The sequence below is a fragment of the Lepisma saccharinum genome, chromosome 3, assembly GCF_977018435.1.
Source record: "Lepisma saccharinum chromosome 3, izLepSacc3.1, whole genome shotgun sequence".
NCBI classification, from domain to species: domain Eukaryota; kingdom Metazoa; phylum Arthropoda; class Insecta; order Zygentoma; family Lepismatidae; genus Lepisma; species Lepisma saccharinum.
This window is the reverse complement of record NC_139231.1, coordinates 57,573,997-57,601,346: the sequence shown is the minus strand read 5'-3', so window position 1 is coordinate 57,601,346 and position 27,350 is coordinate 57,573,997. Positions and strand designations below refer to the sequence as shown.

Genomic DNA, 27,350 nt, shown 5'->3' with positions numbered 1-27,350 from the left:
TGAAATGTCTCTCACTAGAAGAGTGGCATTTTAATATCTAAATATGCAATTTGTTTTTTAAAGCAAAACACATTCCAGCCACCTGGTTACATAATTAACGATCTGTGTTCTTCAAGGAACATTTGCAATTTTATATCAGATCAATAGAATATCAGTTACTGGAAATGGTAAATTTAAGTTTGAACTTCATCCACATTGGTACATTTCACATTGGTCCATCCCTAATTTTAAACATGCATATATTTCTTAAAAATGTCAAAAAAAAAACTAATTCATTTTTTAAATAATTTGCATACAAAAGCAAAACAGTGGAACCCCGATAATACATTTTCTCGCATTATACATTCAGTCTTGGTTGTCCAAACATAGCAAAATGTTATAACTAGAGACCGGATGTTAGGCAAAATGCCTATTCTTTCCTGTTAGAGATGTGATGAAAACAAATGTTGCGAAGGCCAGGGATGAAGTATTAGCTTCACTTAAAGGCAATTTAATTTTGCCTATTTCATATATTGCCTATATTATTTCATAAGTGCCAGATATTGCTTATTTTAGGCATTTTCTTTAAAATTGGGACATGACTGAACTCGGTGCATACAATTTCCGGATGGTGTTAAGCATGAAGATGTGCTTTTGTTTGTAACAGATGCAGCGCCATATAGAACAAAGCAGCAATGGCCCTTAAAGTTACTTTCCCCGCTATGCTGCACATAACATGTCTCGTGCATGCTCTCCTTCAAGTTACAGAGGAAATTCGTGTTTCATTTCCCGAAGTTGACTCTTTAATTTCCAATGCTAAGAAAATATTCCTCAAAGCACCATCCCGGGTTCTTTTGTTTAATGAAACAGCCCCTGAACTTGCTTTGCCTCCACAGCCAATACTAACTAGATGGGGTACTTGGATATCTGCTGCAGTATATTATGCGACCAACTATCAGAAGGTGGCTGAAGTAATTAATTCCCTATCTGAAGATGATGGAACATCAATTCGCATAACACAGCGTCTTTTGAACAATTCTGTTGTGCGAAACGACTTAGGATTCACTACCACCCATTATTCAAATTAGCCAGAGACAATAACATTACTGGAAGAGAGAAGTGAAACACTGATAAATTCTATGGGCCGTTTTCATTCTGCAGTTGACCAAATTTGTGCTGTATCAGGTGCTAAAGGTCAGGCTATTCCTGAGAAATGTCAGCGAGTTATTGCAGCTAATAAGGACTTGGACAAATTAAGGGCAATTCAACAAGTTCTCAAAGGTGAAAATATACAAACTGAAATTAAGGGCAATTCAACAAGTTCTCAAAGGTGAAAATATACAAACTGAGTTAGATCCACATGTTCTCGTGTGCTTTAAGTATGCTCCGCTAACATCTGTGGAGGTTGAAAGATCTTTTTCAATTCTAAAAAATGTGTTGTCCGATCGCAGACATAACTTGTCTGTTGATCCCCTGAAGAAATACCTTGTTGTGATGTGCAACCACAATTAGTGCTTCTTATTCAGAGACTGCCAAACCATACAGTACAAACTTGAAATGCATTTAAACAGTTTCTTAGTTCGACCTGCTGTGTGGAATATATAGTGTAAATTATTTAACTGAAATAATCCTGTGTGCAGTGATAAAGTGTATATTTAAATAATTTGCGTACTGGTTGGAAGTAGCCAACAATTTATTTTGTCAGACTATTGTGTGTAGCCATTATACAATGGAAAATTTTGGGCTGACGTGACTCCTGTTTGCAGTGATTTATTAAGTACAATATTGGACTGCTGTCTCTAATGATGAGCTCCTATAAGCAACTATAAAGAATGTACAGGTATGTTTCTATAATTTTTAAACACCTATTTCTTTTTGTATGTCTATCTTCATTATTTTGAGTTAAATTTCATTGCCTTTTTTTGGATATTTTTATTTTAATGCCTATTTTGAAAATTATAAGTGCTTATTTGCCTGCCTATTTTATATATTTTTAGTGCCTAAACATCCGGTCTCTAGTTATAACACTTTCCTCGATTTTACATTTTCCCACATTTTAAGTTTTTCAGATTGGTCCCCTGAAAAATGTAAAATTGAGGTTCCCCTGTATTTATTTATATTTGCATTATGATTACTTTATGTTAATTGGGTTAAACATGACGATGAGGATAAATAATGAATTGATTAAATACATAATGGAATGAACGGGCAAACAGTGGAACCTGATTTTACATTCCAGATTTTTTATTTTCCTGCATTATACAATTTACCTTCCTTGTCCCCAATAAGGCAACATCTTACACAATCTTCCCAGATTTTACATTATAGGTTGTTTAGTGTTAGTCCCATGAAAAATGCATAATACTGGCATAATCATGATATATGCTGGAGACCTCTAGGTCTCCTCTGTCATAACTTTTGTCACTTTTTCATCAAAGAACAATAAGAATCAGCATAAAAATATGTGAAGCAATGATAGACCTATAAAAGGGATTTTTTGTTCAAAACTACATACAGGAAAACCTTGGTAACACGAAGTACCCTTTAATCCGAAGTTCTTCCCACTCTCCCCAGCTGATAAGATAGGATTTTCAATGTATTTCAGTATGGATAAATCGAAATACAGATAATTTTTAATACGAAGTTGTTTACAAGACCCTTCAGCAAAACTGGTTTCACTTAATTCGAAGTAGACACCTGAATAAGTCGACAAGAGAAGATCGAATGTGGAGAGAGCTTGGATGTTAATTTAACTTGACCTTGACATGTTTCCTTGTCCTAAGAGCTGCTGACAACTAGGGGGGGGGGGGGAAGCAGCCCGAAATGCCCGCTCGACTTGCATTCCTTGTCAATGTGCATGGCAGATCAAGCTCTTTCACCACTGAATGCACCACGTTGAAAATATCCACCAGTGTCAGATGAGAAATAAGAGATAAGATCACAGGAATGTTCCGAAATACAAGACGCATGGTTCTGGGAAGCTCGTCTATCTGTCTAGCTCTGAGCTCGAGATTCAGCAGTTTTCCGTGAGCGAGCAGTGGTTACCGACAACTTCCGGTAACCACTTTAATTCAAAACGTGTTATTTGTGCCCTGAAGCATTTCAGAAAAAAGGGAAACTGATCAAAGCCACATAGGCCAACTAAAGATAGTCAACCTGCTTAATGCGTTGCCATCTAGGTTTACGCAAAAGTTTACCTCGATCTTACGTACGAGTATGTCAACTCCCATTTCCTGCTTCATACGTTTCCCAACTGTGCGTCATAACTCCTGTTTCCCACTTCATATGTTTCCCAACTGTGCCATGTCAAAAATTTGCCAAAAAAATGTTCCGTTGGCTGAGTGCCTTCTCCCTCTTTTCCTGTCAGCAAATGGGGTGGAGGGGGAGGGCTCGATGTTAATTGTTTTGGCCACGATTTTTTTTTGCTCGTGTGCGCACACGGGCAAGGATAGAAGTGGATCCCTCCTCCTCTCCTTTGGTGCCTAAAGTGAAGCAACCAGTTCTGAATACGTTCTTCAAATCGAACAAAATCCGTAGGATAAGAAAAAAAGCCTCTTACCCTACAACAGCTCATTCTCTGCTACTGGTGTGCATGGCCATGCGATAATTGTAGAATTCAGGTCCCTCTTTCTTGTTTGAATGCAGCTGTCTGCATAGGTAAGATTGCCCGTATTATTGTCTGTTGCATAGTAAAACGTAAAGCAAGGATAATTTCTTTCTTCTTCACACTGATGATAAAAGTTCAGTCTTACCTTTAGAAGCAGAGGATTTTCCTTTCTGCCACCTGTTGCTCAAACTTCCAGCTGGTCTCATTGTGTTTGCACTGCAGCTGGCACCAGTGTTTCATCTAGCGTCTGCAAAGCTGTCGCTTGCCTATAACAGCAATGACTCATCCAGCTCGAAGGAAAAAAGCCATTGTTTTAATTGTCGCAAAGCTGTTTTGATTTGACGATAACGAAATTCGATCTCCAGAAACAAAAACAAGAGTTAAAACAACTTCATGATGCACACAAAGTTCGATATAATATAATCGCCGCTTTTGTTCAGAAACATTTGCGTGATATAAAAAAATAACCCGACAATTCTCAATGTAGAAATGGAAGCTGAGTCCGATAAAAAAAAAGAAGTTATTCAAGAGGAAAAGTTTTGGCAGATAGAGTGTTTGACCTCCTGAATACTCCTAAATCCAACAATAAATCGTCGATTAACGTGAGAGTAAATAACAATCTCCCATTTTGATATCTGAAAATGAGCAAGTTTCATAAAGCTTGCCTTGAGTTCATTTTATGATGATGGATTAATTTATCGAGTGTGGCACTGTGTAATGTATCCTCGGATCCATTCAGTTTAAACAGATCGAAATTTTTGTGTTTCCTTTTTCAGGATGAATTACAATGCAAGTCGAGGAGTTTGATTGAACTGCTCCCTGGAAAGGGGGGCAGGAGGAGGGGGGGGGGGTGAATATGAAGTTTGCTGAAGCAAAGAAAACGTGACTTTTTTACGATGTATTTTAGACAGCCGAACCAGAACAAAATTTACAGCCCCGCTTTTTTTTTTCTCGTGCCGAGAAAGATTGTATGTCTCTCCCAAGAGCCCAAGACATCTTATCTTACCAGTTAATCCTGTAACGGACAATTCTCTAGTAAACCCATATACAAAATCCAACGTTCATTCTGTCCGATTATCTCCCAACTTTTGCTGGTGCCTGTGTGATTGCTGTCAAGATTCTTCGAGTTTTGCTTGCAATAAACGAGAGATTGTTTTCGTTTCCGTAGGTCTCAGTGCATACAGGTTTCTCATGACTCAGAATTGTAAGAATTTCGTGGAAGAGCAACGAGTGTGCACAATTAAAATAAAATACCGTTTCTTAAAACTTTTTTTGGTGAAAACGTTTCCATGTTCTATTTTCCTACCCACAACGTGCATCCTGTGCATAACAGGTTGCATAACTACACAGGATAAATGGTGTTACCGTCTCCTATCTTTGTGTGCCTTCCCGATGGCAGAGTGGTAGCGTCGTTGCCTTGTAATCAAGGGGTCTCGGGTTCGATACCTGGTGGAGGCACAGTGGTTCGGATCGCACTTTAAACTGTAGGTTCAGTCCTGATTATCCTTACTGTGCATAAAGTAGACTTCAAACACCAAATCAATCAATCCTATCTTTGTGTCCACGTAAGAACCTTTGTGCCCTCATTTTGTGTAACATTTTTTACAATTTCTTTAAAACTTACAATACTATTATATAATACATATAAAGCTTATTTTGTGAGCTATTACCAAGTAAAAAACATCTGTTATGGGGGTAATTTATACTGCAATTTATTTATCCCTGAAAAACAGGCACCACCTTGAAAAGTTTGGATAACTCGAAGTTGTTTAATTCAAAGTTGACATTTTTTGGTCCCTTGAACTTTGTGTAAACGAGGCTTTCCCTGCTCCTGGTAAGTGGAATCCCCTACAGGAATCTAGTATTAGAGGGAAGAAATTATGCTTGAAAGAGTGACAATTACAAATGAATTTAGGAAACATATAATAGCAGCAAATAAATCTTATTTTGGACTGAAGAAGCATTTCATATCATATCTTCTTACAAATATGCTGAATATCTTTTGAGAGGAAAGTTTTATGTAGGATATTTGGCACCATACAGGATGAGGAGTGATAGAGAGCAAGGTATAAAATAGAATTGCATGGCCTCTATAAAACAGATGTAAAAAAAAATATTAAAACTAAAATGGGCATGGCATGTTAGGAGAATGGCAAAAGATGAGATTCCAATTAAAGCACTTGATGGTAACCCAGGAGGAAAGAGAGGAATTGGAAGACTGAAGATTACATGGGAGGACAATGTGGGAAGGAATGTCGATACAGCTGGAGTAAGAAATTGGAGGAGCGTCTATGGATCGGGATCGTTAATGAAGATTTCTTGTAGAGACCAAGGTCCACCTTGGGCTGCAGCACTGAGGTGCTGAGTGAGTAACATTACAAAACTGTTATTTTATCATTTGTTGATATGTTCACACATGAATTTTATGCCCCAATTATGTAATGGACACAATAAAGTAAAATTGTATCTAACTTCTTGCTTGACATCAGCTCCCCTACTTTTTCTCCCTCCTCACGTACCTCTGGTGGTTTAAGACCACTTCTTCAGCTCAGATAGGCTAATAAGGACTGGACCTTATTCTTCATGTATTTGGCTCAGAAAATTCTGGGAAACTAAGATGAAACATTACCTATTACATAAAAAAAGTTTTTACATATAGTTTTTAATTAGTTGACAGTGTGTATGTGGGCTTAAATGAAGAATTTATAATGCATGAAAGGGCATGCTCATGACTATTGGAAGAACCAGACAAAACATAACAGGGTAGCTACTGTGAGTTCAAGATGAAATTCTCAAGTTTTTAATTCCAAGTTTTCAAGGTGAATTTCTACAATTTCAAAGCTAAAAATGGAATGTTTAGCTCTTTCCAGCATACTCAAAAACACTAATGTGAAATCATTATGATTTCTATCAAGGTGCTGAAACCTCAATTCCACATTTTTAAGGGGACCAAAGTGGGACGAAAGAAAAAAAATACAGGATAATGCACAATGCAGAAAAATTTTATAAGATTTTGCGCTATTGGGACCATGAAGATTGAATATATACTGCAGTAAAATGTCAAAATGGGGTTCCACTCTATGTCGCAGAACTGTGCAAACTTACTTAGAAAACAATACTGTTTTGTTAGGAGAGAGTTCCAAGTGTAGTGGAAAATGCATTGCAAACAGTTAAGTTTGAAACTTGAACTGCATTAATTTTTCAAGCCAAATTGACAAAATAAAGACTGTGGGGAGTTCCTTCCCTCAACCAACATAAACACTAATAAATATTCTATTACAATATCGTTTGCATCCTCACTCTGTTTACAATCATTGAATTTAATTAATCATTGATATGCAAGGTTTTGTTGTTTTGAAATGAAGAGGTGTATCGGAATGGATTTTTTCCGCAGATTCCTAAATAACCTTCAAAATTCCATAGCACGTCAGGTTTTTTTCACAAATCACGAAAATGTGAAAATCTAAAAAAAAAATAAAAAAAACGTTTGTTAACGTGTGAAAATGTGCTCTGGAGGGACGGAATGAATGTGTAAGGAATAAACATAATACATGGCTGATTACGAAAATGAAAATGACTCATACCGCACCCCACCGCTCCCTTCTTTCTATAGGTATCACATGACGGTCGCACATGTGGTGCCATTCTGGCCAGAATGCCCACTATTAAGTGCAAAGCAGGGACTGCTCCCAGGTGCATTGTATTGAGTACGTGACTGTTTGGTTGTTTCTTTGTGGCATGTGCAATGGCTTCACGTGGTTGTGTCAATCATCCAAACATATTTTGCTACATATGTGGCTGTTATACAACAGGAAAAAAGAGGCAAAATATTACACCTTTCGTGAAAAATGCTTATATTCAATACTTCGGAATGCACCTAGATCAGGACAATCAGAGGGCTCCTCATAAAGTTCGCCATGCATGTGTGGAGGGGTTGAGAAACTGGAAAAAGAGAATCACTGCCGTTCGGTGTACCCATGGTGTGGCGTGAGCCAAGTAATCACAGTGACGACTGCTACTTCTGCACAGTGAAGAATGTGGGCCATACCAGTACAAGTACGCGTAACATTGTGTATCCCAATATTCCATCTGCCATGAGACCAGTGCCCCATGGTGAATCCATCCCTATGCCATCACCGTCCAATGTCAGGGCCCCCACCAGACACCGCTTCAGACAGTTATACATGTGATGAAATGTACCAACTGGACAGTATGGAGGATGAAACAAGAGTGCTATTTACCCAGCATGAACTGAATGATTTGGTTCGCGATCTGAATTTGCCTAAAGATGCAGCAGAGTTGTTAGAATCACAACTTCATGCAAAGAATTTACTGTGTCCTAATACGAGATTCTTCTGGTACAGACACAGAGAAGCAGAATTGGTTCCTTTTTTTGCAGAGGAAGGCAGTTTGGTATATTGTCTAGACATTCCGGCAGTCATGAAATTCTTCAACATTAATTGCAATTAAGGAGAGTGGAGGTTGTTCATAGATGCCACCAAATCCAGTTTAAAAGGTGTTTTATTACACAATACTACGAGGGTCACTATTTATATTTTGAGCCTTGGCAACACTGATTGAAGTTAGGAGCGATTTGACGTTTGCACGGAATTGTCTGGCATTATTGACCATAACGTACTTAAAATGTTTTGTCAATAGCTTCATTTGTGTTGTTTATGTTGCCTTGGAGATTGCGTGACAACAATAAAATGGAATTAACTTGTGAACATTTTCGTGCGATGATTTTTTACGATTTTCGACGTGGATTATCAAGACAAGAGTGCATCGATCAACTTACTTGCACATTTCGCGATGAAGCCCCATCCTTTTGCCACTGTGAAACGCTGGTATAACGAATTTAATCGTGGCCGCCATTCGCTCACCGACGAGATTCGCGAAGGTCGTCCAAAATCAGTTGTTGTTCAAGAAAACATTGATGCTGTGCAAAACCTAATACTGCAAGATCGTCATGTGACATACTGTGAGATTGAGGCAACCATAGGCATTAGTTCCACCAGCATATATAAAATATTACATGAGAAAGGTATGTTCTCGTTGGATCCCACACAATTTGACAAAAACTCAAAAAGACGCTCGCGTCAATTGGTGCAAACAAATGCTCAATAAATACAATCGTGGTGCTTCAAAAGACGGATATAAGATTGTAACAGGTGACGAATCATGGATATATGCATATGAGCCGGAACGTAAACAGCAGTCGACTGTATGGGTGTTTCAAGATGAACCCAATCCAACAAAAGTTGTTCGCGCTCGAAGCACATCGAAACAAATGGTCGCCTGTTTTTTCGGGAAAACTGGTCATGTGGCAACTGTGCCTTTAGAGGAACGTAGAACGGTCAACTCTGAATGGTACACAACAATTTGTTTGCTAGAGGTCTTCGGTCAAATAAAGAAAACAAACAAACACTGTCGGATCATTCTTCATCAAGACAATGCCAGCTGTCACACATCTCGTCTAACAACCGACTTTATGAACAGTCAAAAAATCGAATTGATGGGTCATCCGCCATACAGTCCTGATTTGGCACCCAATGACTTCTTCTTGTCCCCGAATGTCAAGAATAAATTGCGTGGACAACGATTTTCGTCGGCGGAAGACGCCGTTGATGCGTTCAAAAACCATATTATGGAGGTGTCTCAAGAAGATTGGAAAAACTGCTTTGACAAATTGTTCGAACGAATGCGAAAGTGTATTGACCATAAAGGAGAATACTTCGAAAAACAATAAAGCAGTTTTCAATGCCAAATTCCTGTTTTTTCATTGTTAGGCTCAAAATATAAATAGTGACCCTCGTAACATCCCTCCATCCATTCCAGTAGCACATTGAGTTACTTTGAAACAGACGTACGAAAACCTTAAATTGCTGCTGGAAAAGGTGCAGTACAAGCGTTATGAATGGTCTGTGTGCGGGGATTTCAAGGTGATTGGAATATTGCTCGGCCAACAAGCAGGCTGCACCAAATTTCCTTGCTTCTTGTGTGAATGGGACTCCAGAGCAAGGACGGAACATTGGGTTCGGAAGCAGTCACACCTGGCGAAAAAAAAATAGTTTCAATTCCACTGGTTGATCCCTCGAAAATACTGTTGCCACAGTTACATATAAAACTAGGTTTAATGAAGCAATTCATGACAGCTTTAAGCAGGGACATGCCAGTAAATGCTTTCAGTATCTTGATGTTAAGTTTCCATCAATTACGTCTGAAAAAATCAAAGCTGGCATTTTTACAGGCCCAGAAATATGAAAATTAATGACGGACAACATATTCGATAAACTATGGTGAGTGTGAATTGCAAGCATAGACTGCATTCAGAAATGCTGTACAAAACGTTTTGGGAACACAAAGGCTGCAAATTACATCATTTCAGACGACGAAATGTTGGAATGCTATAAACTGCTTGGTTGCAACATGAGCGTTAAAGATCACTTTCTTCATGCTCATCTCAATTACTTTCCTGACAATCTTGGTGACTTTACGGAAGAACATGGCGAGTGCTTCCATCAGGATATTAACCTTTTGCCGCCCAAGGCCTTTTTCACAAGTAAGCCTCTATCGCCCGAGCCGATTTTGAGTAAATTGCAGAGTTTCAATTAAATGAGTGTAGATCGGAGGCTAATTGCCCTAGAGAGATGAGTGATATACCGTTGTACGCGGAATGAACCAGAGATTCAGACTATATGCATTTTTTTGAAAATTCGGCGTATATGTGGTGAGGGAGGGGGCTAACTTTCAAAATTCCAAAATTTCGGAAAAAAAATTTGGTTCCCCCACCCTCCCCTCAAGAAAAAAGTACATGACAGTGTCGACATGCACATGGAAATGATCGCTGACATGTAAGGAACACAAAAATTTGCATTATTATCATATGACCAATGTAACTTGAGTTGTACCCCCAAAAGGAATGGTCAGCACGCCACTGATACAAGCTTCAAAATGCAGCGGTACCTTGAAATTACTATAGCTCAGAAACTAAATGCCCTAGAGATATGAAAGATATACCGTTGTACGCAGAATGAATCACAGATTCAGACGATATATAATTTATGCACATTCGGCGTACATATGGAGGGGGAAAGGGGGAAAATCCCCTCAAAAATACTTTTCTTAAAAAAAATGGTGTTTCCCCCCGCCCGAAAAAAATGTCAAAATACACAAAATACAAAATTTATGCAAATTTGGTGTATATATGGAGGGGGAAGGGAGAAAACCCCCAAAAATTATTTTAAAAAATTGTCACTTCACCCAAAAAATGTCCTCGCACTTGGGCACAAAACGACACCTACGCACAACATTCACGGACGAAAAGCTAGAACGTAGTGACAAATGAGTGCCAATTCTTGCAGCTGCTTGAAATTCTATTTTTAGACAATGCTGGGTAACCCCTGTTGCCACTTGTGCTAAAAAAGAACAAAGGTTTCCTTCAGCGCGCTTCGAAATTCCATTCTCACAATGCAGATTCAACAACCAGTCTTCCCCCTCCCCCTGCCCCCCCCCCTGCTTGCGCCCTCACGGAAAACTTTCATTTTGACATCGGATACTGATAAACAAGCTTCCTTCGAATGCACTTAGCAGGAGGGAGTGAAAAGCATTGCTTTAGAACAACAAAGCCGGTCTTCCTTTGTCGGCAAAAAATTGACCTTGAAAAGAGACGCAAAAGAGAAGTCCCTTTTCCCGCCTTTCCCCCTCCATTTTCATGAAGACAAAAAAAAAATGCAAAAAACCATTTCTGTTAAATACGTGTGTTAGGAACAATATAAAAAAATAAAATCGAAATTCTAGACAAAAATAGAAAAGTTATAACGTAAAAACTACGACCTTGACACAGCATCTCGATCGAGATGCTTGGTCCCCTGAGGGTTACTTTTGGGTATCTTGTTCGAGATGCTTGGGCAGCAAAAGGTTAAAGTGATGGAAAAGAGATACCAAGGAAAGTGGACTGTACATCTGATGGCCGACTATTGTTGGATGTTGAGAAGAGACTGTATGGAAGAAAACCGAAGAATATCCAAAAAGAGGAAGTTTCAAGGAGAGCTCAGTGGTGAATGTTAGGTATGTTTGCTTTCAAATATGTATTTATGTTTATTCCTTGCACATTCATTCCGTCCTCCAGAGCACATTTTCGCACGTTACAAACATTGTCATATGAGGTGTGACACAAAAAAACAAAAAAACAGATTGATTGCATAAGTGAAAAACAAAAAGGAGTTGGCAACAACAGTTTTGGTGACGTCATGAGACACCCCTAATCTATCTGTGCTGCAAGTTTGGACTCACCCAGTCTCGCCAGTTGGGAGTATTGCATCATTGAGTGAACACCTGCAACCGTGTTCTGCCGAAAAAATGTCTAGTGTGAAAAGTGAACAAAGAATCAACATCAAATTCCTTGTGAAACTAACTTTCAGGTACATAGGTAAAAATCCATGACTCATCGCAAGTAACAACAGATTCCAACAAACTTGGCTCATTTCTAAGGCGTTGTAACATGTCCTCACGCAAGTCTTTACGACACAGTTTTTGGTCATCTGACAGAACTTTTGGTACAACCTTCGCACAAATCTTCCGCATGTTCAATTCCTCTGTTAAAATGCGTCGAACAGCCACTTCACGAACACTCAATCTTCGGTCACCTCGTATCACTTCAAGAACTCTTCCAATGTTTTGTTCCGTAATCGCAGTTCCTGGGTGCCCTGTACGTTCATTGTCATCAACACTGTCCCTTCCCTCCGAAAACCGTTCATGCCATTCAAACACACGTGTCCTAGACAAAGTATCATCTCCAAAAGTCTCACTTAACATTTGGAATCTATCTGTTGCTGATTTCTTAAGTTTCACAAGGAATTTGATGTTGATTCTTTGTTTACTTTTCACACTAGACATTTTTTCGGCAGAACACAGTTGCAGGTGTTCACTCAATGACGTAATACTCCCAACTGGTGAGACCGGGTGAGTCCAAACTTGCAGCACAGATAGACTAGGGGTGTCGCATGACGTCACTAAAACTGTTGTTACCAACTCCTTTTTGTTTTTCACTTATGCAATCAATCCATTTTTTTGTGTCACACCTCGTATATCAATGTCATTAAAAAAATACGTTTTTTACATTTTCACATTTTCGTGATTTGTGAAAAAACCTGATGAGCTATGGAATTTTGAAGGTCATTTTCGGAATCTGTTGAAAAAATCCACCTCATTTTAAAACAATGGAAAAAAGTTGAAAAGTGCAGATCAGTGAGAAACATGAACTACAGTTTACGAATACCTGCCACAGTCAAAACCTGTGTATGTATGGTACTGCCATCTGTTGCCATTTACGAAAAACCAGAATTCGTCAATAATAGATGCTGAGATTTTGTCACATTTGTAAAGAAAATTCATGTAGAATTCCCAACGCAAATAATTCCCATATAATTCCAGGAATTTCTGGTGAGGAGACGCCCTTACCAGGTATGAAAAATTTTCTATATTTGACAGGTAGGGGAAAATACGAGGTGTGGCAATATAGAAACCGGACTGTTTTTTGTTTTTCTCTCATTTCAGGTCACGTCGATGATGCAGAGAAGGGCAGGACATTGACTTGGGGACTCTTCTCTACCTGCACACAACGTTTCACACACAAACGGCGGTTAGTTTGGCCGTGACCATTGTTAGAAGAGGATCGTGTGTGTGAGCTCCATCGGAATCATGTTAGGTGCTAAAGTGCAACAACGTGTAAATAACAAATTCCTCACAAAACTGGGAAAAATCTGCCACAGAAACCTGCAATTTGTTGACAGAAGTTTATGGTGATCCGTGTGTATCTCACACGCAAGTGTTTGAGTGGTGTAAGAAGTTTAAGGAGGGGAGGGAAGACGTCGCGGATGATCCAAAATCAGGCCTTCCACTGTGAAAACACAAGAGAATGTGGAGAAAGTCGGTAGAATTTTTCGAGGAGACCACTGCCTGAGCATTCGAGCAATTTCTCAACTTACCAACATCAATAAGGAAACCGTTAGACAGATTTTGCAGGACGATCTGGGCATGGCAAAGGTGTGTGCTAAAGTGGTGCTAAAAATCCTCACCTGAGCAAAAGTAACATTGAGTGAATTGCTGTGCTGACATTCTTGAAAACATTGCAAATGATCCTGATTTCCTCCAAAACGTAATTACATGTGATAAAACTTGGATTTTTCAGTATGATTCAGAGACTAATCGACAATCCATGCATTGGAAGAGCCTCCAATCCCCTAGGAAGAAGAAAGCACGCATGAGCAAGTCCAAATTTAAATCAATGATGATTGTCTTTTTGATATGCGGGGGGTTATCTACGTTGATTGGGTGCCTGAAGGTCAGACTGTTAATCAGGTTTATTATACAAATGTTTTGAAGACCCTCCGTGAACATGTGCGATGAAGGAGACCTCATGGATTCTTCATCAGGACAACGCACTGGCACACAACGCGATATCTGTGAAGAGGTATTTGGCGAAAAACAACATTTCAGTGATGGAACACCCAACATACTTGCTGGATGTAGCACCGTGCGACTTTTATCTCTTCCCGAAAGTCAAGTCTGCGCTCAAAGGAACCAGGTTCGAGTCCGTGGATGCGGTGAAAGCAAAAGCGACACAACTCTTAAACAGCATAAGATTACCTGCAGCACTGCTTCCAACAGTGGAAAATTCGCATGGAGGGGTGTAGGGATCGGGGAGGGGACTACATTGAAGGGGATAACATTTCAATTGTCTGACTTTTTTCATTAAAGTGTTAGAGCATGAGGTTGATTTCTTTATTACCACACCTTGTACATAGAAAATTCTAAGGCACAGAAGCTATTGACCAGAAAATAAATTGTTCCTTTTGTACTTTCACTTTTCACAATTGCTTTGACAACCATTCATGCTTTCCTAAGATAGAGCATTTGAGGCAGTCATGAAAATATGTAATTACTATTACTAATGTGGAAAAACACAGGAAAAATCCAATTACTCACATCTAAAGACCAAACCGCGATGCAAAATTTCTTCAACTCTTCTCTAGTGAGCACATCTCCATCTTCACTTTCTTCAGAGGTTCCTGTGAAAGATAAAATGCACATTTTTTTAAAAAATGTCACTCTGTTTCAGTTGGGGTTGAATCAGGAGGAGAAATTTTTAAAATTCCAGCATTTGGGATGGTAAAATATTTTCTATTTTCCAATTCTTGATCAGAATTTCCTGATACTATGCAAAATCTTTAACTATACACCCGTTTTTCATTAAAGTGATTGTTTCAACCTTCACAATGAAACTTACTACTTCCAAGAAATTATTTCCAGAAAATTTGAAGAATTAATACACAACCATTTGAAATTTCATGACTGGGGTCCCAGGAAATTAGGAATTTATTTCCTGAAGTAGAGTTTGGGATAGGATCCCCCAACTTACAAACCCACTACTGACATCTTGGGATCCTGCAAATGCATAATCATGTTGTTTCTATTTGAACTAACCTGGTGTTATGTTATGTACACCTTTCTATGTTTCTACTACCAACATGTTCTGCTCAGATCCAAATTTTTAACTCCAGTTGCTGTACTCTAAAAATCTAATCATCCATCCTTCCCCTTAAGATGAAATTCATTCAATAAAAGTTCTCCATTTCAGATGTTACAGGAAAAGAGACATTCACTACGGGCCCTTTCTGCCAACACACAAAATGCATTCACAGTGCAATGGTTGATTTGGATAAGAAAAACTGAATAGGCTGTAAGTAGCTGTCATTATTAGAAGTCTAGTATTTTAATGGACAGACCTTGTAGTTATAAATGTTGGCAATTACAAAATATTTAATAATACATTTAAAAAATTGTAAATGACTGCAACCATTTTCACGTAGGAGGATAAATTATTTTCTTCCACGTAACTTGCAAAATGCAGATTGACTAAAAATAAATCAAATAATTCTAACTGCCTCAAATACTTCTGTAGTATTATTGTATTTGTGAACTAAATTAATTGTGTTCTAAATAAGAACAACCTCTGGGGTGGTGTTGCTTTGGTCCTTCATGAATGTGTGCACAAATGAGAAACATTCAAGCCTGCTACCTTCTCTTTCATTTTTTACTTATTGATATAAAAGCTCAAACATGCATAACCTTCATTTATAAATAATCTTTATATGCACACCACAGAAACTGAAATGTTTCACAAACTTCTTGTTTGCACTGTCAGAGACTGAAGGAGTCCATCACATTACATAAGTGGGGTATTCTGAAAGTTTGACCTGGTTTACAGAAACAGTTCCTATTCATTTTTTGTGTGTGTGTGTGTGTGTGTGTGTGTGTGTGTGTGTGTGTGTGTGTGTGTGTGTGTGTGTGTGTGTGTGTGTGTGTGTGTGTGTGTGTGTGTGTGTGTGTGTGTGTGTGTGTGTGTGTGTGTGTGTGTGTGTGTGTGTGTGTGTGTGTGTGTGTGTGTGTGTGTGTGTGTGTGTGTGTGTGTGTGTGTGTGTGTGTGTGTGTGTGTGTGTGTGTGTGTGTGTGTGTGTGTGTGTGTGTGTGTGTGTGTGTGTGTGTGTGTGTGTGTGTGTGTGTGTGTGTGTGTGTGTGTGTGTGTGTGTGTGTGTGTGTGTGTGTGTGTGTGTGTGTGTGTGTGTGTGTGTGTGTGTGTGTGTGTGTGTGTGTGTGTGTGTGTGTGTGTGTGTGTGTGTGTGTGTGTGTGTGTGTGTGTGTGTGACATCTCTAAATAAAGGAAGGCAACATTTTCAGTTTAACAAATTCAACTGTATATGCACCAGAGCTGCAGTGGTCTAGTCAGTAGGGCATATGACTGCCACTCAGGAGACCCAGGTTCGATTCCTGGGGTGGGTGATCGAAGATCAGAATTTTTCTGGCCTTGTCCCAGCATAAAATCGGCTCTGAGGCTCACCCCATCTCAAATCAATGGGTACCTGGAGGGTGGGGGAGGTAAAGGTAGCTGGAGCATGGTGCTGATCAAATCACCTAAAAAATGACCCAGGTTGAGAATGTGTGGGTCCCAACCACATATCCCCTAAATGTGCCTTCATGGCACGGTGCTATATGCACGAGGAACTTTACTTTTACCTTAAATGCCACTTGCTGTAGTTGACAACGATGATGATAAAAGAAAAATTGTATGATATATCAACACTTTCTCTATTGGCACTCACTACATTATTTGTGACAAGACAATGTAAATAACATTCGTATCATCATCACTTATTCTTTTCCTCCCTTTATTTCCACTTCTGGGAATGGGCAATTTCATTTTAATGTAACACACAATATGAAATTGTTTTCAGCTAAATACAGTAGGGGCATTCCGTGTCAAAGTGTCCCTGAATCTCAATTTTTAAAATTAAATGAAATGCTGTAACTTTATCCTATTTTGTGAGTGAACAATCTAGACTTCTCATTTGGATAAAAATTCAAGTATTATACATACTTAAGTTAGAAGGTACAAGGTATTTTACATATTGTTAATTTATTTTAACTTCTTGATTTACTTTTGTTTGATATTGTGACACCAAAAATCAGAAAGCAATTATTTTTTCCTTTAAGAGGGTTCTAAAGCCATACTAAAGCTGTTTAAGATTGTATGTAATTTTGCTTTCCGCTCCTCATTTGATTTCTTTTTACTCCCGCTGGGAACTTCTTGTGAGCAAGCGGAATTCTGGGAGTGCGATATTCATAGCATAGTGGCATGGTGCATGTCGGCACGTGCCAGTGGGAAGGACATTTTCAGTTAGCCTGTCGGATGTGGACTTTTGTATTCATCAGTGTGTGTGCAAACATATTTAATTATTGTATAATGTCAAGTGAAATAAAGGACCTGTATGATATCCAAATTTGTTGCTGTGTCCGTTGTTCCAGCTCTATCGTAAGGTCTTCAATATGGTGTCAGCCCCAGAGGTATTAGTTTCTTTTCATGGTACTACCTGGAAGGAATCTACAGACAAAAGCATAGACCCAAATTCATTTGGATAACCATACAACTAATATAGATTCGGTAAGGAAGAAATTTCCTGATATAAAGATTGTTATATTCACTACAACCTGGAATTCTTATAATTTTGTTACGATTAAAGGTATTTAAGTAAATAACAGAAAATATAAGGTCTCCATCATGTTCAAACTGCTGCGTACAGATGGCACTGAAGTGGTAGTTTTGTCAATACTGGTGCATTTTTTTTCTTTTATGACTAGTAAGGAAGATTTCGTTGTGAAACAATTAATTCAGGCTGTAGCTGCAAGTATCTGAAATGCTATGTAAAAAAATGAAAACATTTCATTCCTTCAGAGAGTAGTGGTGGCTATCTTAATGCAGGGTGGCTACTCTAGGACCACGATAAAATTCAAGTACAATTCCAGGTTTTCAAGGCGAACTTTCCAAAATTCAAGCAGATGTTTTCTCTATTTCAACCTTACGTATTACCACCTCTCAACATCCACACACAAATAGCTTAATAATATAAAGGGTCTGTGTGATTCCAACATCCATAAATTCTAATTCAATTAAACTGTATTCTTAATATAATTAAAACATTTAATTTCACGTGCTGAGTTTCGATTTACAATCAGAGACGCAACAACGAATTTTTGTCTGGGGGACAAGTACCAGGATACATACTACTACTAATAATAATAATGTTATCATTATAACATTATTGTTATTGTTATTATTGATTTGCTTTATTTTACTTCACTTCTTGTGCCACTTTTGGTTAATTTGCGAAGATGGGGATGAGTGATATGATGAAATTGATGAATGGACACTCACAAACATCCATGCCTAATCTGGGATTCAAACCCGGAACCAACATTGTTATAATTATTATTATTATAATTAACAGCAGCAGCAGCAGCAGTATTATTATTATTATTTTCAAAGATGTTATTATCCTCGTAAATTATGCAAAAAGGAGGGAGACGTTGGTGCTAAAGCATTTGTGTTTGAACAAACAATTTCAATTATTTTTTCAACACGTTCCATTTCACATTAATAATGGAAAACAAGCGCAGAAACTATTTTTGAGACAGAAAATGCTTGATAAATTCATTCCAAATATTATTCCTTTTACATTAACATGTATAACTTTCATGCACGACGTGCAAATGGAGCGACGTGGACACTAAATTGTGTACGTATTCAAAGTTTCTTTAATACATATTATATACAACATATATTATTTAAATACATTACACAACCAATTCATCCTTCTCACAATAAACCAACAGGAAAAACAATTGTTCATGCATTTAAAACAAAATCAATTTAGACAAGTGTTATTTCTCTGTCTGGTAATTTACAATGCATTACAGAGAACAATGATATATTGCGAGCGAAGCGAGCAAGAAAATTTTTGGATCCAATTTTTTGCAGTCTGAAATCAATATTGATTTAATAGGGCACAAATAATTTCACTGGACGCCAATGCATTCTCTCTTTTACAACTTTTGTGTTTTCCCGATGGTGTAGTGGTAACATCGTCGCCTTGACATCAAGGAGTCCCGGGTTCGATACCCAGTGGAGGCACATGGCACAGTGCTTCGGATTCCACTCTAAACTGTAGGTCCAGTCCCGATTAGCCTTTCTGTGCATAAAGTGGACTTAAAATCACAAATCAATCAATCATATTTACAACATTATTTCATTTAGATCGTTCGGCACCCAGGGCTGACTCCTGCTGACCCCTAGCTATGGTTATGAACTTGATAAGATGAAGAAAAAAAGGAATTGCGGGTGAAGTGAGCAAGAACATTTTATGAAAGTATTTTTCTTTGCATAAAATGTGTAGTTGTGGGCGGAAATTGCCACTTCCAGGATTACTTGGCCGTCAATGTTTGTCCCCCTTGCCCCCCTAGAACTCATTTCCGTCCAATGTCCCCCTGTGGTTGCACCACTGTTTACAATTTCACATATACTCGAAATACATCTACAAACATAAGTCACAGATGTTACGAGATGTACTAATCTACAAAAAAATGTTCATTGTCACACTCAAATTTACCTAATCAACCTCAAGATATCTTGCAATAATCTTTCATCTGTCAGATTTTTAAAAAAACGTTTTGTAAGTTCATAGTCTCATATACAATGTTAACACTGATTTTATTTGTTCCTTTTGCAGATGAGTATTTGAGAATCTAATCTACCAATAGTAAAGAACACCCTTGAACTTTGTAAAAAAGGGCAACAAGTTTGACTGACAATGGCAGTTGGTGTATAAGCATCTATGGGATATAAATCGACAAAGTTGACTGTTTGAACTTTACATAGAAGAGTACAGAGTACATACATTTTTGCTTGCTAGCGTAGACACTTGATTGAATGGTGATGATTTACTAGATATCAAGAGTCCAAAATATGATCAAAGAATGATGATGCAAGTCTTAATAATGTCTGATAGCAAGTGGTCATCAAGTGTAAATTGTATATTAGAGGAAACTGGAAAAAAAAAAAGCAGTGCGAGGGGGTGTGACTTACTTGTCTTGTCTGTCAAGCATTGGCATGCATTCATTGAGATTTTTGCGGAGAAATAAAGGAGAATCACAGCCTGGCAGTGAGAGAGAGAATGAGCAAACTTTTCTCTTCAGTATCCCCCTCTCTCTTACACTCCCGGTTTTCCTCTTACTTCTTTTCCCCTTTCCTTTTCTGCTGCCCTTCTCCCTCCTTCGTTTCCCTTCTTTCTCCATGTGGGACAGTCGGTGTGGTTGGTGGGAGGGCCGGTGGGAGGGGAAGGACCTGGGAAGATAACCTTCACGCTTCTCTTTCCTTCTCTCTTTTATCGGTGCCCATCCTAGGTGGGCGAATGGGAGAGGAAAGAAGAGCTAAGTTGAAATATTGAGAGGCATTTTCCCCCAGATCTTACAACAATTCATTGATTCCTGAATGGGATGATGATTTGCAAAAAAAAAAGCATATCTCTCAGACAGTGAGTGGCCGCAATTAGAGAGGGGGGGGGGTGCAGATAGTCCCCACTTTTTTGCCACTTTTGCCCCTACAATATGCTAAACCTTATCTACCAAGGGAAAGTAAAGTGTCCGTGTCTCCCTCCCAGTATTGAAACAAATCGCCCCCACTTCTTTCAGAGAAAATCTAGTTTTAGTAGTCCCTGTAAACAATGATTTGTAAGCCATTGGACTTCTATTCTAATAGTATTTATTGCTGTATTGTATCTTCCCTCGCAATATGTTTTTTTTAAGTCCACTTTATGCACAGAAAGGCTAATAGGGACTGGACCTAAAGTTTAAAGTGGGATCCGAACCACTATGTACAGTCGCCGGCAATACAAATGGGAGGCCTATATCCCGAAATGCCTTATTTCCTGCAATGCGTTATGTGTGTTGCCTAACTCAACGGCAGTGACAGAACTTGCCATTGAAAATTTGCTATTAAAATCCACTCATCGCCTTAGATTTAGACAACACACATAACACATTGCAGAGAAGGGGGAATTTCAGGATCTTGTTGTCCCATTTATATTGCCAGTGACTGTACACAGATCATCTATCAAACCCGGAACTCCTGTATTACAAGGCAGTTAAGGAAAGTGCTTTGCCATAGGGGAGGCAATTCGTACCTATATGTTGCTGAACTCGATGATGTATCAGCAGTGTTACTGTTACTTTAGAAAGTACCTAACATAGTTATTATTACACTTACTTTATTCTAGATTTGTTTCATCTTGTAAGACATTGTTCAGAACATGAGTTGCAAGCGCAATGTCCTTTTCATCACCGATGACCATCAAATGCTTAGCATTAAGTTTCATGAAATTATAACTTATTTCTTACATTTCATGTACAAACATTGAGCTAATAAAATTAACAGTAAACTCCTGTTACTAAACAATGAAGATTAACATTTTATTTTATTTTGTTGAGCTAAGACAATACTGTTATGTCCATGACGATTGTTGGAGATTACGTATGTAGTCTTACATGGTAAGTGTTCTAATATAAATATGCTAGCTCTTGGCCATATAATATAAAATTGTTCTCATGGTCTCATGATTTTAATAATCATTATTTCACCCATTCTTTGAGGTGATCATTTGGTTCAAGATATTATTCCTTTCCATGCAAAAAAGTAAGGGAAAGTAATTGTACAACTTACTAGTTAAGTGGAAAAATAATGAAGTTACAATTACCAATTTCATAACATAAGTAGTTTACAGTTACTGTTACTCGAAAATGCTACTGATGCTTCCAAAGATTCTACATCAGCTGCAGAACTGAAAGCCAGGATAGACTAAATCCGTAAAGAACAATGAAACAGAACATTGTGTGGTGCCAACACGTGCAAATAAATTAGATGCACTACAAAACTGTATTTAATATTTAACTATTATAAAAATAACAAATAATTACTCTGCTGCTCGTTTACTTTAATTCCAGGTTTTCAAATTAATAATTCTCTGATACTATGTAGAGTAATTTCATCTGTAATTTCTATCGTTAATTTCCTTTCAAAATTGCAATAACTCTTTCTGATTTTAATTTATTTAAGTCTAAAAATTTATTTGGTTTTAGTGTCATCCTGAAGAAATGAAACATTATTTGGAACACATTAGAATTCGGCAAGTAAAATTTACCAAGAAACTAAAATTAACAGCCTTATGAAAACATTAACATTATGAATTTTAAGCATTCATTCAACAATGTTCAGACAATTCAAAAACTTTGAACGGTCACTGTCACACATGAACTTCCCTGCAGAAAACCCATTTTACTGACTTATCTTCTATTGTGTATCCAGGATTGTTCTGACATTTTTCTTTTAAAATAGTGATATTAAAACTAAGGAAGAAATAAGGATGCAGAATTTCATGTTTATTCATTTCAAGGGCAAAGGATTGAGAATCGCTAGAGAGTGCTAAAATTTATAAATATTTACAAAATATACACTTAAATTCTGCAAATTTTTGAAGAAAATCTGGAAATGTCACCGATAAAAGATATAAATGTGTTCAAGTACTGCCATATAAAGTGAATTCTACAGTCAACGCAGCATTCGTAATTGCGAAATGTTTTCAATTATTTCAATTACTCTCCTTACTTTGTGCATTTCGTGCTTCAATTAACTACAGTTATCTTTCTATTTTCTGTTCTGCTTTCAAAATACTAAAATAAATACATAATACAATACAAGAGATTTTATATCAATATTATGACTATTACTATCTTCCATTACTGATAAATTGTTCTTTTTTCCAATAAGACCATACAATTAAAATCTCATGATAAACAATTACGTGGCTCCACATCTACTTACATTTTTTAATAAAAATTTGCTAACCAATGTGACATCATATCCCATCAACAAGTGCCCTAATCGACCAACCTGTATGTATCTACCTTGATTACGTGGAGATCTGGCAACATGGCTCTCGGTTGCCATGGCAAATGGTGCTGCCATCTGTTATCAAAAAGTTACCACAAAATTGCCTTTAGTACGGCCGTAACTGATACATTTTTCCTTAAAGTCCTCTCCTTGTCTTAAATAATTTATTTTTCATCATTTGATAATTTACAGAAACTAAAATAAATTTATTATTAAGTACAGTTGGGACGCGCTAGCAACTGGCGTGGAACCACCCACTCTGGTAGCGACGTGCTGTTGCCGGATTGACCTACTTCAGGGTTTTTGCGAGCCCACAGAAAAACGTGTAGGATTAAACATCTGGTTAAACAGTCAACAACAGGACACTTCAATTGCCTCATTCTCAGCAAAAACAACTGATTCTTTAACTACTACTTCTGTTCTTTCATTCATTTTTTGTTTTTACATACAGGTAGCTCGAAGCATTAATAACACATGTACCAAATGTATCATTAATGTTAAGGAAATCGAGCAATTGCCAAGCGTTTCGTTGTGATTTATTGAACTCTGTATTGCCAGAGCCTGAATTCTCATGTAGCTTCCCAAATTATCTCACTTCACACACCCACATGTGCCTCTCCGATGGTACAGTGGTAGGGTAAGCATCGTGGCCTTGTAATCAAATAGTCCTGGGTTCGATACCCTGTCGAGGCACATAGTGGTTTTGATCCCACTTCCAGCTGTAGGTCCATTCCAGATTAGCCGTAGTGTGCATAAAGTGGATTTTAGAACACCAACTCAATCAATCAATCAATTCAGATGCAATTGATTTGTTCTTGATAAATTCTTCTCCGTAATACAGTAACTCAGTTCTGTGAAATTCTGTTTTAGAGGTGAATTTTTGTAGGTTCCGCAACTTGTTGTGCGTAATTTGTTTATACGTAATTTGCCCTAATTTTCAAGAAATACATTTCATTTGTACGTTCTGAAGCTTCAACAATGTTACAGAAGTATAAAATCCATGTCTTTACAAAACAAAGGGCGAGTTTCGTATACAAAAACAATAGGCAGGCACAGCTGCGGTCGGTATCGAGTTGCGAAAAAGACGAACGCCGCAGTGTGACAAAGAAGGCAAAGAGAGGCGGCATGAAATCAAAGGAGAACGATTTGCCACAGTTGTTCATAACACAAGATGCATTTTCTTTTGTAGGTAATTGTGATACGATTCAACACAAGTTAAAAGATGACGGTAGCTGATGCTTGCAATGTACCATAATAAAAACCCAACAGAGGTTCATTCAGTGAAGTTTTTCAGTTGCTGTGTAGAGCAGGAAGATAAAATGTTTCATGCTAGCCAGAATGTAAAATTCATACGGGAAGTTAACGTTAACCTACAAGAAACTTCAGATTCAAATGTCTAGATTCGTTAATTTATCACTTTACGACGGAAATAACATACATTAGCATACTGATACGTGCATGCTTAATTTCGCGTGACGTTTTATTTTTTCCCGAGCTTGCCAACACCTGATTAGCCTGTCCGCCTGTTTGTGCGAACGTGGCAATGCAGAAAACTCCCAGCCACATGGCAGCCAACGAGAAGACAGAATTTGGTCATGTTCTGCGTTCTGATTGCACACCGCTTCTTATCGCGTTGCGACTGTAAAGAGGCAGAGGTTCGTCTGTCCCACCCATGATACAAAATTGTTCACTTATAGCTATAAATCTACAGAAAGCATTTTAAAGATTAGGTGTTTAATCAAAAGTATTAAGTTTCATATTTCATTGCACAGAAATTGTGAGAAAAATGTTGCTTAACTATCAGTATAATAGTTACTAATATAAAAGTACGCATGTCCCACCTATGATAATGGAATGCCCCAGTACTATGTGTCAGGTCTACTGATTTTGGAATCCTTTGACTATGTGGCATGTTTTAAGGTTCATACATTTTCAAGGGCAGAGATATAGGATACCAGTTAGATGTGTGAAGAGATTTTGTCCCTTTGCCACAGTTCTGGTTGCTGACAAGGGCATAAACCTCCTTTCCTATGGAAAATGAATGTCAGTCCAAAATTATGTATTTTGCAGATATAATTTCATTTCAGTCACTAATTTTCAGTAATTATTATAAGAACCTGAGAATTATACGACTAGTTCACATCCTTGCAGAAACATGGTAACTCCAAACTGAAGCAGGGTTTGAAAGAATGCCTTACTCTATCCAGTGTAAAAAAAAAAAAACTTTCTTGTCCCATTTCCCCCAGAGGGACATGGATGTGACTTCTATCAGGCATGTTTATTATGTTGTTAGTATTGCCAATTTTTTCAAGCACTTCATTATGTTTTCTCAATCATTATGGCATTTTTAAAAATCAAAGATAGGACATTACGACTTACTCTTATATTATTGGATGATGCTTAACTATTGACATAACAGTAGGCTTCACATTTCCCTGATATTAACTACATTAATTGTTACATTTAGGTGTCTAGGAGAGGGTTGATCCCTTAATTTTAGACCTAAAAGGAAATCCTCTGTTTAGACATGAAAGAGTTGTTAATTAAAAACGTATTGTTAGGAAGCTTTCAGATTGAACTGACAAACTTCAAGTGATACGTGACACATGTCACTTGGAAACAAACCTTCAGAAATACATGCAACCTTTCATATCAGAGTGACACACCTCAAGCTACACATGTTGCTTGTGTGTCACTTGGACTAGGCCATTTTCTAAACTGTATGCACTGAATCACCTCGGTCTGTTGGTCATGCATGCATAGTGAATTATTTCTTTGAAGACAGCAGAGGAAAGTGCATATTAAAGTGCATGTCACTTGTCACTTCAGTTTGAAAGCTCCCTTGGTGTAAGACACTTTGACAGAAGTGATTGCCACCCTTTACCATTCTCCCTAATACCCCCCTACGGTCCTGCAACAAAACACATCATTGTTACTTGCCTTCAATGACATAGCAAGTAGAAATAAGTAAGCACTTACGAGATTTTGCAATACGGTATTTTGGTGTATTGTACTGTTTCTTGAATGAAATAATGCTTTCAACATTTGAGGGTATCGCCACTATCTTGTTTCCAGAATCATCCCTTCCACAGAGAACCACATGTTCTACTTTCTTGCGCAGCTGAAAAGAAACAACAAAGAACATGACAAAAATTTGCAAATAGTTGATAAAGTAACTATAATAACTGATAATAAAGATAATTGATAAAAGTATCACTTACACAAATTAGGGCTTTGCAAGGTGATATTTAATGCTCAAAATTTTTCCTTTCCTACAAGCAATGTATGTCTCAAACATCATATTGAGTTGACCTACCCCACCACATAATAATTATTCATGGAACCCCACTTCCAACTTCCTGTATTTTACATTTTCTCATATCATACATTCAATTCTAATTGTTCAAATACAGCATGATGCGATACATAATAATGAGAGAGACAGCACTTCTGATAAATTTTAGGAAAAGAACACTACCTCATTGTAGCTTGGTTTTAATCTACATTTGTAACTAAAGAATAAAGGGGGGAGGGAGTGAGAGAGAGGGATTTATTTTTAAATTCACTTAGAAATTCTAGATCAGATTATTTTCATTTGTTTGATGTTTCCTGTATCTAATACAGCATATTTCTATTGATGGGATGCTCTTTGTGGTAGACATGAAAAGAATGCAGCCATTAATTGATTAATTGAATTTAACAGAACACAATCAGTGCAATATATAACAATAGCCTTCATCATGGTAGGCTACACTACTGGAAAGGCCACACTCTATGCCACTGATAACAAGCATGTAAAGTGAACAATTAAAAAGAATTGTTCTTTACACACAGAATAGTGTGTGAATTTGTAGGACTAGTGGAATTCACAGAAAAAGCAGTTGTTTGGAGAAACAATATTAACTTCACAAAAATTCATACAATGGTCACAAGAAACAAGCTGCAGAATGGAACATATGCACAAAATAATTCCTACAGCTCATAGCAGGCCCGTACCCAGGGGGGGGGGGGGCAAGGGGGCCATGCCCGCCCTTGAGCCATGAAATATTATGATGCAAATCTACAAAAACAACATGGATAATTTTCAAGATTTTGAAAGAATTTAGATTTTCTTCTTGCATAAATGAATGGGTTGTCTCTGGAGAGAGGCGAAGCTACTATATATTCCAATTTGGTTGGGACAGTTCACCATATTTACTTCCTGTTTTGACATTTCTCGAACTGCAGTCTTGATGAGAAAAAGTCCTCTTTTTGCAGTTAATTCACATTCAGACATGTTCTTCATTATAATGATCATTCCATTGCGTTGGTGGTCACATTCAGGGTACGAATTCCCATGGCGGAAGGGGGTTCTCCCACCTTCCCACCAACGATCTTGTTCTATTAAAATTTTTCCCCCATTAAAATTTTCCGAGGGTAAGAGTT

At 37.8% G+C, this 27,350-nt stretch overlaps 1 protein-coding gene across 11 annotated transcripts in view; it reads right to left on the bottom strand.

Annotated features, from left to right (window-relative positions):
* The window catches only part of LOC145985064 (uncharacterized), a 210,026-nt gene that overhangs the window by 26,477 nt on the left and 156,199 nt on the right, over positions 1-27,350 (bottom strand). For 10 of the 11 annotated variants that reach the window (XR_014441396.1, XR_014441391.1, XR_014441393.1 and 7 more), the window contains exons 12-13: positions 25,905-26,046; positions 14,576-14,658 (exon numbers count right to left, since the gene is read on the bottom strand). Coding sequence is in view for 3 of the 11 variants with exons in the window: in XM_083118620.1 (XP_082974746.1) it covers positions 14,576-14,658; positions 25,905-26,046 (225 nt within the window). In the remaining 8 variants the exon portion in view is untranslated. Of the gene's footprint in view, positions 1-3,784; positions 3,877-14,575; positions 14,659-25,904; positions 26,047-27,350 lie in introns of those variants that run through there. The other variant, XM_083118622.1, reaches the window with a different exon arrangement.